This window comes from Monodelphis domestica, chromosome 8, assembly GCF_027887165.1.
Source record: "Monodelphis domestica isolate mMonDom1 chromosome 8, mMonDom1.pri, whole genome shotgun sequence".
In the NCBI taxonomy this organism is placed as follows: domain Eukaryota; kingdom Metazoa; phylum Chordata; class Mammalia; order Didelphimorphia; family Didelphidae; genus Monodelphis; species Monodelphis domestica.
Window position 1 is genome coordinate 168,136,091 of NC_077234.1, and position 13,975 is coordinate 168,150,065.

General features: G+C 34.8%; 1 protein-coding gene across 3 annotated transcripts in view; it reads right to left on the minus strand.

The window, feature by feature from the left end:
• The window catches only part of FGF14 (fibroblast growth factor 14), an 861,172-nt gene that overhangs the window by 173,070 nt on the left and 674,127 nt on the right, over positions 1 to 13,975 (minus strand). For all 3 annotated transcript variants that reach the window (XM_016425353.2, XM_016425355.2, XM_001365887.4), the window contains exon 3: positions 13,091 to 13,194. In XM_016425353.2, coding sequence (XP_016280839.1) covers positions 13,091 to 13,194 — 104 coding nt within the window. The remainder of the gene's footprint in view (positions 1 to 13,090; positions 13,195 to 13,975) is intronic.

Consider the following 13,975-nt stretch of genomic DNA (forward strand, 5'->3'; position numbering starts at 1 on the left):
CAAGTACTTCCTAACTCTCTCAATTTCACCAGAACATCAAGATATGTTGGATAGAATTACTTCAAGATTTTTTTAGATATACTAATTGTGTTACTAGATATACTTATTGTATTTTATAGGATATAATTTTTCATAAGTACTGGTGATAATTTACTATGGTGTCTGTTTATCTGTTTCTCATTTTAGGATTAAATAGTTTGAGTATGTCAAATGGAAGTTTTGGGGGTGTTTTGTGTGATTTATTTTCTCATTGGTTTCTGTTTCCTAATTTGATATTAATTTTGATATTTGCTTTGACAAAGCAATGAATGCAGACAGCTGATATGGAAATGACTTTCAAATGGGAAATAACTCATTTTCTTTATGTTAAGAAATATTTTCTGTCTGCATATGTATGTATCCTGTATTATTTTGTATTCAACATATCCAGCTCCTACTGCCTTAATTCTTGAAGAAAGTATTCATAATACCTAAGCACAAGGCTCAAAAATTACTTAGAAGTTGTATTATGTCCATTTTATGGAGCAGTTGGGCAATGTGCTTGGCAGAATATGTAATACTCAAGTAAAAGAAGAACAGATGCCCCATGAAAGTGTTTCTTATTTTCTTTCATTCCACAATAAATTAAATCCTTTTAATGACTCCATTTGCTTTTTCAGAGAGAACCCATGAGTCATTATTCTATTTAGTATAATTTCCTTATATATCCTGGTTTCACTTTTAATAGGAACATGTCAATATTGATGTAATTAGTACTCCAGTAGAACACCTATTACTAAATTACTGGACAAAGATTCCATATTAAGTATTTGAATGTTTCTCAAAACCTTGTCTTTGAAAATATTGTTTTCTTATTTTTATATCTCTTACAATTATTTTTGCATTTCACCTCCATTATATCCCATTATGCTCCAAAGGGCCATCCCTTAATAAATTTTTTTAAAATAGTCATGTCCAAAAATCTGTTTTTATCGGTGGTATCTTCTAAGAGGAAAATAGTTTATTACTTTAAGTACTGGATATAATACTGCTTAACACAACTGTTATAAAAAAACAAAATGAAACTGAAAGGCAAAAACTCAACACTACAATTTACTTATATTGTATCAGATGCCATCAAGCATGAAACCTCCCACATATAGATTAAGCAACATAATGTTTGCCCTGAATTTCACCTACTTACTAAATGTTGCTAGAATATAGTAGCCATTATGTCAGTTCCCATCTGCTCTCTGTCTTAGAATTTTTTTGGCCAGTGTTTTCTTTCTTCATGATGAAAAAATATGCATATATATATATATATACATATATATGTGTGTGTGTGTGTATTTGATATATATACACACAAAAGAGCTCATAAAATTATATATACACATTTTCACATACAGTGTCAACCATGTAAGAATCTTTTCTTTAGGTATTCACTCAAACTTTTCACATATAATGATATCCCACTATCTAATCTCATGATCATTAATTATCCTCATCATCTCCAAGGAATTCAGTATAATGTGTCAATCAAAAAATGTGTTTCAATCAATTATTGGCCCCAAACTGTACTTGGTTTTCTCCTCCTATTCTTACATTTCTCTTCTACCCTCCTCAATTCCACTCCATTACACTCTAATACCTTTCACTGTGTCCTCTAGAATTCCCTGTAATGGCAATCGTGTACAGTTTCCTTCACCTTGGACTCTTTCATCTACTGGCCATCACTGAGACCTGTTTTCTTCTAATGAGCCTTCATCCTTAGCTATTCTTTTTAATATTGGTGGTACTTTCTCTAACACATCCCAGTATATTGGTCCTGGAAGGGCATTCAGAATATCTGTTCCTCACTATCAATTAAAGATTCTTCTTCAAGCTTTATCACTAAGAAATCTTTCTTTCTTTGAAATCACTCTTTCAAAAACTTCTGCCTAATAAAAATTGGAAAATGAGGGGATTTCCATTGATTAAGGAATGGCTGAACAAATTGTCATACCTGATGGTGATGGAATATTATGGTGAACTGGAAAGTCCTCCAGGAATTGATGCAGAGTGAAAAAAGCAGAAGCAGGGGAATACTGTACACAGAGACTAATACATTATGGCACAATCAAATGTCATAGACTTTTCTACTAGCAGCAATGCAATGATCCAGGACAATCCAGAGGAACTTATAAGAAATAACACTATCCAGAACCAGAGAAAGAACTTTGGGAGCAGAAATGCAAGGAAAAAAACCACATATGATTGATCATATAGTTCGATAGGGATATAATTAGGGTTGTTATGTTAAAAGATATCAATGATATGGAAATAGCCCAGTGGAATTGCCTGTCAGCTCTGGGAGGGAGGAGGAAAGAGGTGTGGGAGGATTATGAATCATGTAACCATGGAAAAATATTTTAAATTTAAAAGTTCCTGTATTCACCCAAAAAATAAAGAAAAGAAAAGAAAGGGAAGACTTATTTCCCAATGTAAAAAAAATTCTGCCTGATCCAAAAAAATGGTGGTTGTAATATCCCAAATCCTTTCCTGAATTTATTTTCCCTTCTTTCTTAAGAAATTTGTCTCCTAGTGATGCAGAGCGAGAGGAGCAGAACCAGGAGAACATTGTACACAGAGACAAACACATTGTGGTATCATCGAACGTAATGGACTTCTCCATTGGTGGTGGTGTAATGTCCCTGAACAACTTGCAGGGACCCAGGAGAAAAAAACACCATTCATAAGCAAAGGATAAACTATGGGAGTGGAAACACCGAGAAAAAGCAACTGCCTGAATACAGAGGTTGAGGGGACATGACAGAGGATAGACTCTAAATGAACACTCTAATGCAAATACTATCAACAAAGCAATGGGTTCAAATCAAGAAAACATCTAATGCCCAGTGGACTTACGCGTCGGCTATGGGGGGTGGGGGGGGGAGGAAAAGAAAATGATCTATGTCTTTAACGAATAATGCTTGGAAATGATCAAATAAAATATATTAAAAAAAAAAAAAGAAATTTGTCTCCTAGCTCATCGTCTCTCTCTCTTCCCTAATGCCTGTCCTACTTATGCATAGCTGTTCCCTAACATCCCCATTCTTTATATACTTAAATCTCATAACATCTTTCTAGATGTTTATGATCACCCATAAGTACTCCACTTCTTGAATCAGAAATCCTGCCATTCTTCTCTCTCTTCAAAATCTTTTATCATTCAACCTTTTATTATGCTTTACCCTACTAAATCTATTTTATACTTTCATTTGGATGCCTCAATCCTTCAACACTCCTGTACTTTCTCATTTCATTAGTTTTGTTCTGAATTCACTTTACTTCCTCTCAAATCTCAACATAAAAGAGCATTAGTTACTTCATCTTTTAAACTGTTTTCTGATCTCAATTTCCTTGTCCTATTCCTCTGTATCTCTTGTTAAATTTAGCACTGAAATACTTTTACTGTTTAGTTCCTCTGCTCTTACTTACTAAGGACTCAAAGTAGCTGTATGGAATCTCATACATTTGACTTTACCATTGCCTTTAACTACTATTCTGTATCTCTTTTGCCTTTTCTAGCTAAACTCCTTGAAAAAAACTACCTACAATAGGTGCCTCTATTGGCTCTTTTCCTTTTCTGTTCTTAATCTTTTATAATCCAGTTTCTAATCTCTCAACTGAAACTGCTCTCTCCAAATTTATTAATAAGCCTCAAACACATCGTAGCTCTGACCTGGGAAAGTTACTTAACACTGTTTGCCACAAGTTATTAACAATATTTTAATTTCAAATTCCAATGATCTTTTATCAATCTCTCATTTTCTTTAATCTCCATTTTCTCTTTACTACCTTCTCCTCTGAATGTTTTTTTAGTCTCTGTCTCTATCTCTCTCTCTCTCCCTTCCTCCCTCCTAGTTTTCCTACTATCTATCATAAAACACTTCTTAGTCTCCTTTGTTAGATCTTTATACAATCCCCTTAAATCCTAAGTTCCCCAAAGAGTTCTGGCCCAACTCCTCTCCTCTCCTTTCCTCTCCTCTCTGTATACTATTTTACTTGGTGATCACTTCAATTCCCTTATATTTAATTACCATTTTTATAATAATGATTCTCAAATCTACCAATCCTTTCCTAACCTCTCTACTGACCTCCAATCTTGTCCCTCCAACACTCTTTCAGACATCTCAAACTGGATATCCAGGAGACTTCTTAAAATTGACATATCCAAAATGAAATTATTTTCCTTTTCACTTAAAACCCTCCCCTTTCCTAACTTCCTTATTTTTAAGGGGATTACCATCCTTTTCTCAGTGCCTTCTAATTCTAGTGCTGCCTCTTTTAATTACTTCCTACTTATCCTGTACATGAGATTTTTTTGGCCATTTTTTTTAGTCAAAAATATCATGAAAAGTATTTAGCATTTTAAGTTGCTTACAAATTGGGGTTGTTATAGTCATTGTATTTGTACTTAGAGACAATAGATTAAACATAAATAATGCTTAATGTTAATAAACTTAATTGATTAATGGATTGTATTGTGAAGATTGGATTTGGCTCTCCACTGATTATAACAATGAAGGTACTTAGCTCTTCCTTTTTTGTGAAGATTAAATTGTAATCCCCTGTCTATTTTTAGATTTTAATTCTCAAATTGTATACCCAGTACTTAAAATAGATCTACCCATTATAAACCACAAAAAGGTATGAACTAACTTCAAAAAGGTGTGAACTAACCACAAAAATGGGAGTGGGAGGTCTGTGACACACCTGTGAAAGAGTGGGCAGTTCTGGAGAAAAGCATCTGCTGTGATTGGTAGATGTGAAATTTAGGGGAGGTGACACAAGAGGAAAAGGTCTTTAAATAGTGGAAACAGAGACACACACAGAGATAATCAGTCACTTGGAGTTGAACTGATTAATAGTCACTTGGAGTTGGACTGGAAGAGACTCACTCTGGCTTGGAGTGAAGAGAGTTATTTGGAGCTGGAGGGAAGACAGATACTCAGACTTGGAGTGAAGACACTTGGCTGTGGAACTGGAGCCCTGGAGGAGCAGGATACCTCAGATTGCTTTTCTTTTAGATAGTCACCTTGGTGAGTGTAATGGCTGACTTAGTTCCTGGCCCTTTCTGGAGGTGTGAACCTCCAAAAAACACCCATCCTCTCCAGACTCCTTTCCCTTGACTGGTGCCTTAGAATTCCTAACTGGTTCAGAGGAAGCCAATTTTTTGTCTTAAGAACTTTTTTGCCTTTCCTCTTATTCCAGAGTTGCTGAGTTACGGCCACATAAAATAAACTTGTCCCCAAAGTCCATTCAAATTCTTATATTGATCTTTATTTGGCTACAGTAGACCCCTGTAGGGTAATAACTTAATATCTCTCAAATTTAACAATACTTATATCCCACTTCATCCTTCCATATACAGTTGAAGCCTATTATAATTTCTCTGTTTCATGATTGGTAGAGATAAAAGACAGAAGATAATAGTCTTCATGGATAAATCTTTTTAAAATGGTAGATTGTCCTTAAGCAATATTCAGCTTCATTTTTTCTTAAATAAACTTCATATTATTAAAAATCCACTGAATGATGTCATAACCAAGAGGTAAGAGAAATTTAGAATACCTACTTAATTAAAAGTACCAGAATTATAATATTTTAAAAATGCATCAAGGATCAACTACAATAATTGACACAGGACATTTTTAATTCATATGGCAAAGAAAATAGAGAACATATTTTAAAAATTCAAATAAAAACATAATAAATGCTTGTACCAACTGATGTTTGGCAATTCTATAATGTTAATATTATAATAATATTATAAGGTTATTTGATTTTAATTAGGTAGTCTTTCCACTCCACCACACAATCCCTCCTTTCCAGTGAAAGATTAAGTGTTCAGGATGCAGACTTAAAGGCCCAAAATACTTTGCAATTATTTTAAATAGGTGTTTTTTAGATAGTTGTTGATCTACGAGTTAGTTATTTCTCTTTCCTTAGGATCTCTGATTCCATTTTGGGAGAGATGACATGGAACATTTAGTCATTCCATAAGCGAAAAAAGTATTTATTAAACACCTATAATTTGCCAGACACTGAACTAAGCACTCAGGATGCAAAGAAAGGCAAAATGTTAGTCTCTATTTTCAAGGAGCTCAAAGTCTAATGGGGAAGACAATGAAAACAAGACAGACAGACAGACAGACAGACAGACAGACAGACAGACAGATAGATAGATAGATAGATAGATAGATAGATGGGTAAAGATAGAAAGACAGATGTGTGTGTGTGTGTGAGAGAGAGAGAGAGAGAGACAGAGAGAGAGAGAGAGAGAGAGAGAGAGAGAGAGAGAGAGAGAGAGAGAGAGAGAGAGAGAGAGAGAGAGAGAGAGAGAGAGAGAGAGAGAGAGAGAGAGAGAGAGAGAGAGATCCTTAAGAGACAAATTAGAGCATGGAATGAAGATTTGTGTTAAAGTCTAGCCTCAGATAATTATGGGGTCTTTGACTCTGGGCAAGTCATATACTCTCTTTGCCTTAACCCCCTAGAGAAGAAAATGACAAACAACTCCAGAATCTTTGCCAAGAAAACTCCATGGAAGGCACTAGTGTACTATGGTCCATGAGATCAGAAAGAGTAAGACATAATTGAATGCCTGAACAACAACAAAAATTAAGAGGAGAATAAGAAAGGCTTCTCAGAGAAGATGGAATTTTAGCTGGGACTTAAAAAGCCAGGGAGATAAAGAGGCAGAGATGAAAAGGGAAAACATTCTAAGCAAATAAGATAGATCCAGGCTTTGGCTCAGTTATTTAACAAACTGTATTACCTTGAGCTATTCACTTAATCTAAATTCTTTAGTTTCTTTGTCAATAAAAAATAAAACAGAGTTATTGTGAGAAATAGTTATAGTAAGAAAATAAAGGTATATAAATATGAACCTTTTTGTGGCACCACTGTACCTTTGAAAGTTTCCCTTTTACTAATGGAACCCACATTCATTATTCTATCTCTGTGTTGAAAGCTTTAAACTACACCTGAGAAACTTTAAATAGGGAATAATACAAAATATCACAATGGTACCTGCCTAGAGCACAGTGAATAGTTAATAATACATGTTTGTGTAGTCTTATCCCAACCTCCTTTCTTAGAAATGAATCTCAGGTTCCAGATCATTGTTCTATCTTGCTCTCAGCATTCTAGGTGTAATCCCGGGGAGACCTCAATGACTTTTTGATGCAATTTGGGTAAGGCATACTCTGTTTTATTATTTATCTTTTCTGTCAGGATTTTGTATCGTGTAAATGTTATATAACATGTATTTTTAAACTATGCTTATTTTGTAGTTTGCTTTCTATAGACCATTTGGTTAATTGTGTATGAATAATACATGCTATTATCAAACAAATTAAACATTTATTCTAACATTCTTGAACTAACTGTCAAGCAAATGGGAGCCCAAGTCAACAAAGATCCTGAAAGTTGTATTTCTTGCTAGCTCAAGAAGAGGAAAAGCTATCTTAGGATCAAAGCCAGAGGAAAGATTTTTCCACTTTGAAAATTAAAATCTTCTAGAGAAAGAATAATTTTAATTCTGGGATTTGATTACAAACTGTGCTACACATTTTTTGCAATATTCTTTACTTTATGGCACTGGGGGAAGATATTCATAAAGGAAAATATAGAACTGCTCCAGATCACTAAAGATGTATCTAGGATTGGGTTTACAAACTTTGCCAAATATACTCCAACAGATGTGCTAAGGGTAACAAATCTTAAAAAAAAAATAGCCTGGAGTGTATAAGTGGGGAACCATTGATTATCTCACACATTGAAAAGTAAGTCCCTTTTTATTACTTAAGATCGAACCAATCAACGAGAACCTGCAGAAAATCTCATTGGTCCTCCTCCTTGAATCAAAGCCATTGCATGAAAGAATTGATTCCTCCCTAATGAATCTGCATAAGTGGAGGAGTTATCTTAGTTTTAATTTAGAGACAGTCATAGAGTCTAAAAGCAGATATGAAAGGCCAGAGCTGAGCAAAGAATTGGAAGGCCCAGGGCATTCAGTGAAATGAGAGAGATGAAATTATGGCTGAACTGTGAAAAAGAAGGAAAATACTGAGGAGGTTTCATTCATTCTACAAGCATTTCAAAGTTAAGACTTAGGTTAGCACATCAGTCTACTACCTGCTCAAGAACTGAAGTAAATTGTGAGAAAGGTCTGATTTTTCCTCAACTTCCTCCCCTGGGACCTGTCTATTCCTTGACTGATTGACCAAGGAGTAGTACAGATATGATCTGCTGTATTTTCCCAAACATTTCTAGTTACTACTGCCTTAACTACGTCAAGAGTTAACTAGTGAGAAAGGAGAAGTGAAGTGGCACAGTGGAGAGAGTACTGAGCCTGAAGTTAGCAAGACTCTTCTTGAGTTTATATGTGGACTCAGACACTTACTAGCTGTGAAAGCTTGGGCAAGTCAGTTAATCCTGTCTGCCTTAGTTGCTCATTTGTAAATTGAGCTGGAGTAGGAAATGCGAAACCATTCTAGTATCTTTGCCAAGAAAACTTCAAATGAGGTCCCCAAGACTCAGAAACAACTGAAATGTTTGAACAACAGAACTAGAGAGAGACATCATGCTAATTTATACAGGATCCCATCTCTCCATAAGTATTAGGGAATTTCCTAATGGAGATTGGGCCCTTGTGCGATTGAATGTATAGCTTTTCATCTAAAATAAATTTACTAAAGCAGCAGGTAAGGAACCACATGATCCTTTAGGGACATTTTGCTGTTTAAAGTGAGTTCATTATTGTACAAGAATGTTACACTTGCACATACACAAAGCAAGCAATCACCTCAAGGCTACTTTCAGTTTTCTTAGAGAGTGAAACAAAAAAGCGAAAATAGCATGCCATCCCTGTGTCCTAGCAAACTACTTCACCAAAACATCTACTAGGGGGGAGAAATACATAAACTGAGTAGGTGGATGTTTCTTCACAAAAATAGTTTTCACTGCATACAAGTTTCCCCCCATCTGAACTTGTTCTACATCCTGTGGAAAAATGTAGATGACAAGCAGGTTTGAGTAGAATGTCCACACCTTCAACATTTACAACGTTTTGTACATGAGTAATGAAAAAATGGCCCAATCAATTATTTATTTATTTATTTTAAACCTTTCCTTCCATCTTAGAATCAATATTATGTATTGCTTCCAAGCCAGAAGACTAGTAAAGGCTAAGCAGTAAGGGTTAAGTGACTTGCCCAGAGTCACACACCTAGGAAGTGTCTGTGTCCAGATTTGAACCAAGGACCTCCCGTCTCTAGACCTGACTCTCAATGCACTGAGCTACCCAGCTGCACCCAATTTATTAAAATATCCTTTTGAGGTGTGAAAATCTGTCAGAGTAACAAAAGGTATCATTATAAAGTTTATAAATTTCTTCTATTTATTGGCAAAAGAGACATAAGATAAAATGTTTCTGTTGGAAGATTTCACAATTATCCATCCAGGTACTTTCTTGTTTCTCTGTCAGTTTCACTTAAAGCTGGCATATTTTTACCTAAATTCTGAACACTCTTCTCTCCAAAACCTACTTAAAGCACCAAGATCCCTTTCTAAGAACACTTGTATTAGAAATAGACATTTTTCACATTTTTTAGGGTTTTTTTTCCTTTTGTTTTGTTTTTCTCTATATACCAATTACTTAGTAATAGTACCTATCATACAGTAGGTGCTTAAAAATGCTTGCTGCCTTGACTTACCATAAGAATCTGGACAAAAGACATATATGACAACCTTACCATACTGTAGACAGCATTTTAGTTGATTTTAAACAGAAGGACTTTTAAAAATAAAGCTTGTACTTTAAACTTTCTGGAGTTTCATCTAAACTTTCTTTTTTTGAGCTTCAGTTCTGAGATTGCACAGAATATGTTTTAGCCTGTAGCAAACTGTTTATAACCAACATTAAAACCTCTTGAGATACATCACTAACAACCACCCTAGAAACATTATGCCCATGACAAAAATGACTGCTGTCATTTTGAGGAAAAAGATTTCCATAGGGAGCAGTCATCTCCAACATTGCCATTATGATCATCTACATCCCTATAAGGATACTTTTATGTCCCCGTGGGTGTCATTATTTTACACTTGTCCAGCTTACTTTTTGATATCTGAAAAAGAAATATATCCTGAAGTAAAATAAGTGGATCTTTGCCTGTGAGTCTCCATGGTCATTTTTCTTTTGCCTATCCACAGTTTTACCGATTAGTCTTATTTTTGCCCTTTTTGTATTCTCACACTTTATCATGGAGCTTGACACATAGCAAATGCTTATTAAATGATTAATAACACTAAATTATCAAATTATTATGTTTATCACTGAAATATTCTAAGTCTTCAATGTCTATTTTCACATCTCAAAAATATGGCCCATTTTCAAACATTTATATTTTCAAATATTCTGATTTTGGAAAGTAACAAGGAAATACAGTAGAAAGAATGCTAGACTAGGAGTAAGGAAAACTTGAGTCTGAATCTTGTTTAAAAGACTAGTTTATAACCTATGGCAAGTTATTTAACATCACACTGCCTTTGTTTCTTCTCCTATAAATAAGGATAATAACTAACATTGTAGGGAACATTTTAGTTGTTTTGAAAATCATTTAAAAATAAAACTTGTATTTTAAACTCTTTGGATCTTTATCCAATCTGTCATTATGACCTTGGTGATAACTAATAGCAAGCATAACTGTTCTCACATGGTTGCTGTAAGGATTAAATAAGAAAACATACAAATCTTTGAAAACTTTTGAGTACTATATAAGTGCCAGCTATTATTATTGCTGTTGTTATTCTTATCATTCCTTAGAGAATGAATAATCATTTATAGTAAATTTATACTCCTTAAATAACACCTTACTTGAGCAGGCTCCAATAATCGATGCATTTTCTAAAAGGGAAAAATATTGTGGTTTTTTCCTCCATATTTTATGTAGGTGAAATACCTGTCAGAAGATAAACTATATAATATCCAAATAATTTTGCCATGCTAATCATGAATAATAAATATTCACTCAAAACACTTATTAATGATTGAATGTTCAAATTCAAATCCATTAAAGATCTTTTTATATTCAATAATATAGATAAGAACCATAGAATAATGTTTAGTACTTGAACAACTACAATTGTTTCTCCTCAAACCAACCATTTCCACTATTATCATTTTTCTAAAGAAAACCACCATTTTTCTTCTTTTCTCTTCTTATACCTAGATCTGAGGTGAGGTTCCTTCACTAACCATGTTCGTGGACTTCTACTTACACACTCTGAGATGTTCATTACTTTTCACCTAAATAGCTGATCATTTTATGAAACAAGTCTGGAAAAATATCCTTTGCTTCGGTTCTTCATAATAGTAAAGGTTATTCCAATAAGAACAAAGCATATTAACTAGGGCCCTGAGCAAATACTAGGATTGTTATTATTTTTTCCAACAACATCCCTTTGATTGTAATGGGTTTGATTTTCTAATCTTATGAATGGATATTCCAATTAGACTGCAGTTTTCACTCTAGCATTCTAATAATTTTATTTTTATTTCAAAGCACTTCAGCAAGTATATATACCACCCTTTCTGGGATCATATAACAGAGCCTTTTTAAAAGTTTCATACCATAGAAAATAGATTAGAGTTTCTCTTTAAATAGGAAAATTATAAAAGAATCACTTAAAATACATTCACATACTATACTGATTTCTATTTTCATAGGTACAAGTATTATCAGATTTAGGAAAATTCTAATGATCTCTAAAGTATCACAAAAATTGCCTAGAAGGGGACTCTGAAGGGAGGGAGACAACTAGACCAGATGTTTAAATCAATTGATTGGTTTACCTCTTGCCAAAAAACCCAGATACGTTAGGAATATAACATTTTATCTGGACTATCACTTTGGAAGTAGGTTTAGGAGAAGGGGCTGTTAATTCCGGGAGCATCTCCAGATCAGGAAGGTGCACATTTATCTCCTGTGACAATAGAATGCAATCTGCATAATATAGGACCCAGTTCACCATACAGGAAACCCTACAGGGAGCTCAGATGGCGACAGGAGATGAATACCAAGAGCCCATGTCCCAGTGCTTGCTCTGATGAGATAGTACAGCTTGAAGTTCATTTTCCTTTGACGGGATTTCCCAGATTCACAGAGAAAACATCTCCTGTTCTGTAGGGAACCTCACAGAGGCTCTCCCTATTCAAGGTTTTCCCCAGTTGTTGAGTTGGAGCTTTCTTTAGACTATAAATCTGAAATGACTGTCACATGCCAAAGCCAATAAATAAATAAATAAATAAACAAATGAATGTACCTTCCTTCAGAGAACCAAGAGTTTAATCTGTCCAATTTTCTCTCAAGGGTAGGTAGAAACAAAGGAGTCTACAGTATGCTTCTATAGTTTAAAACATGCAACACAAGAGACATTTCACAGCATGATGAAGTATGAATACAACACACCCTGAGTGAAAATGAATTCTTTAAATCTTAGATCCCAGGAAAAAGGTTATGCTGGCATTAAAATACTCAAATTCAAACAAATCACCAACATGTGACAGTCTTATTTACAATTGTATTAATTCTGTACTTGGACTTAATCAGAATTTGGTTGTAGCATCTCAGAGCACTTAACGAGCTCCCTAATTTGCCACAGGAAAACCTCCTCTTTTATAGCATTTACCAGTGTTCTCTGCATAGTTTTATTTGTGTGCCAGAGCATGTAATTTCCTATGACAAGAACATTCTAAATGAAAGATAACAACGTAATCATTCTATCATCTGTTTGCAAATTGCTTTATTTGGTCGCAAGCTGTCTCATTTGGTTTTTAACATGGCAAATATGGAGGATCAAAAAACATGATTAAAGCAGAATTTAACCATCTTACCAGAAAGATAATTTTACCTGATGTTAATAAAATAGCTGCTTAGAGGATCACAATGAAGACCAAACCCTGCAGGGAAATTGACGGTGAATCAATCTCCATGGAGCTTTGTCAGTGTTTGTTATCTTACAGAAAGCCATTAGATCTCAGAAGCCATGATGTGCTACTTACTGATGTGTAGAGGTACCCTTCTCCATTCATGGCAATGTACAACCCGGTCTTTACTCCCTGCATGGCAACAACACGAAGTCCCACTGGTATGAGGTTGAATAATGCTGTAAAGACAAATGCGATCTGTCATGGATGGGCAGGGAGAAGACAAACATTGTAATCACTAGGCATTTCTTTGTAAAAATCAAGATACCACCTGGCACCACCTCCAAAAAGCACTTATTTTTGTGATTATCATTAAACGTGTTCTTATTGTCACTCTTCTTGTATTATTAGTAGAATCCCCAACATTGTCAGCTCTGCCATTTAAATCGCTGGTTATCAGGGGAGCTGGGTAGCTCAGTGGATTGAGAGCCAGGCCTAGAGAGGGGAGGTCCTAGGTTCAAATTTGGCCTCAGATACTTCCCAGATACTTCCCAGCTGTGTGACCCTGGGCAAGTCACTTAACCCCCATTGCCTAGCCCTTACCACTCTTCTGCTTTGGAACCAATACACAGTATTGATTCTAAGATGGAAGGTAAGGGTTTAAAAAAAATTAAAACAAATCACTGGTTATCATCCTCATCATCTTAAATCAAGACAGTATTTCTCTGGTAAAGTTCGCACTTGAGCCTCAATGGGTAAATCTAATTAGCAATCATTCCTAGTACAGTTGACTAATGGCACAACTAACTATGGGGCTAACAAATACAAACAAGGCTGCCATCTGGAAGGTCAGATCTCACTTTTTAACACTCTGTACTCAATGAAAACAACTGTGAACAATCTCCTGGGATAAAGAAAAATAAAGTAATTAAAACTAAGTGATTAGATTTCTACTTCTTTATAGAGCTGTGATTTGTCTTTGTAATGGAGGACAGGAAAGTTCTGAAAAAAAAAAAGATA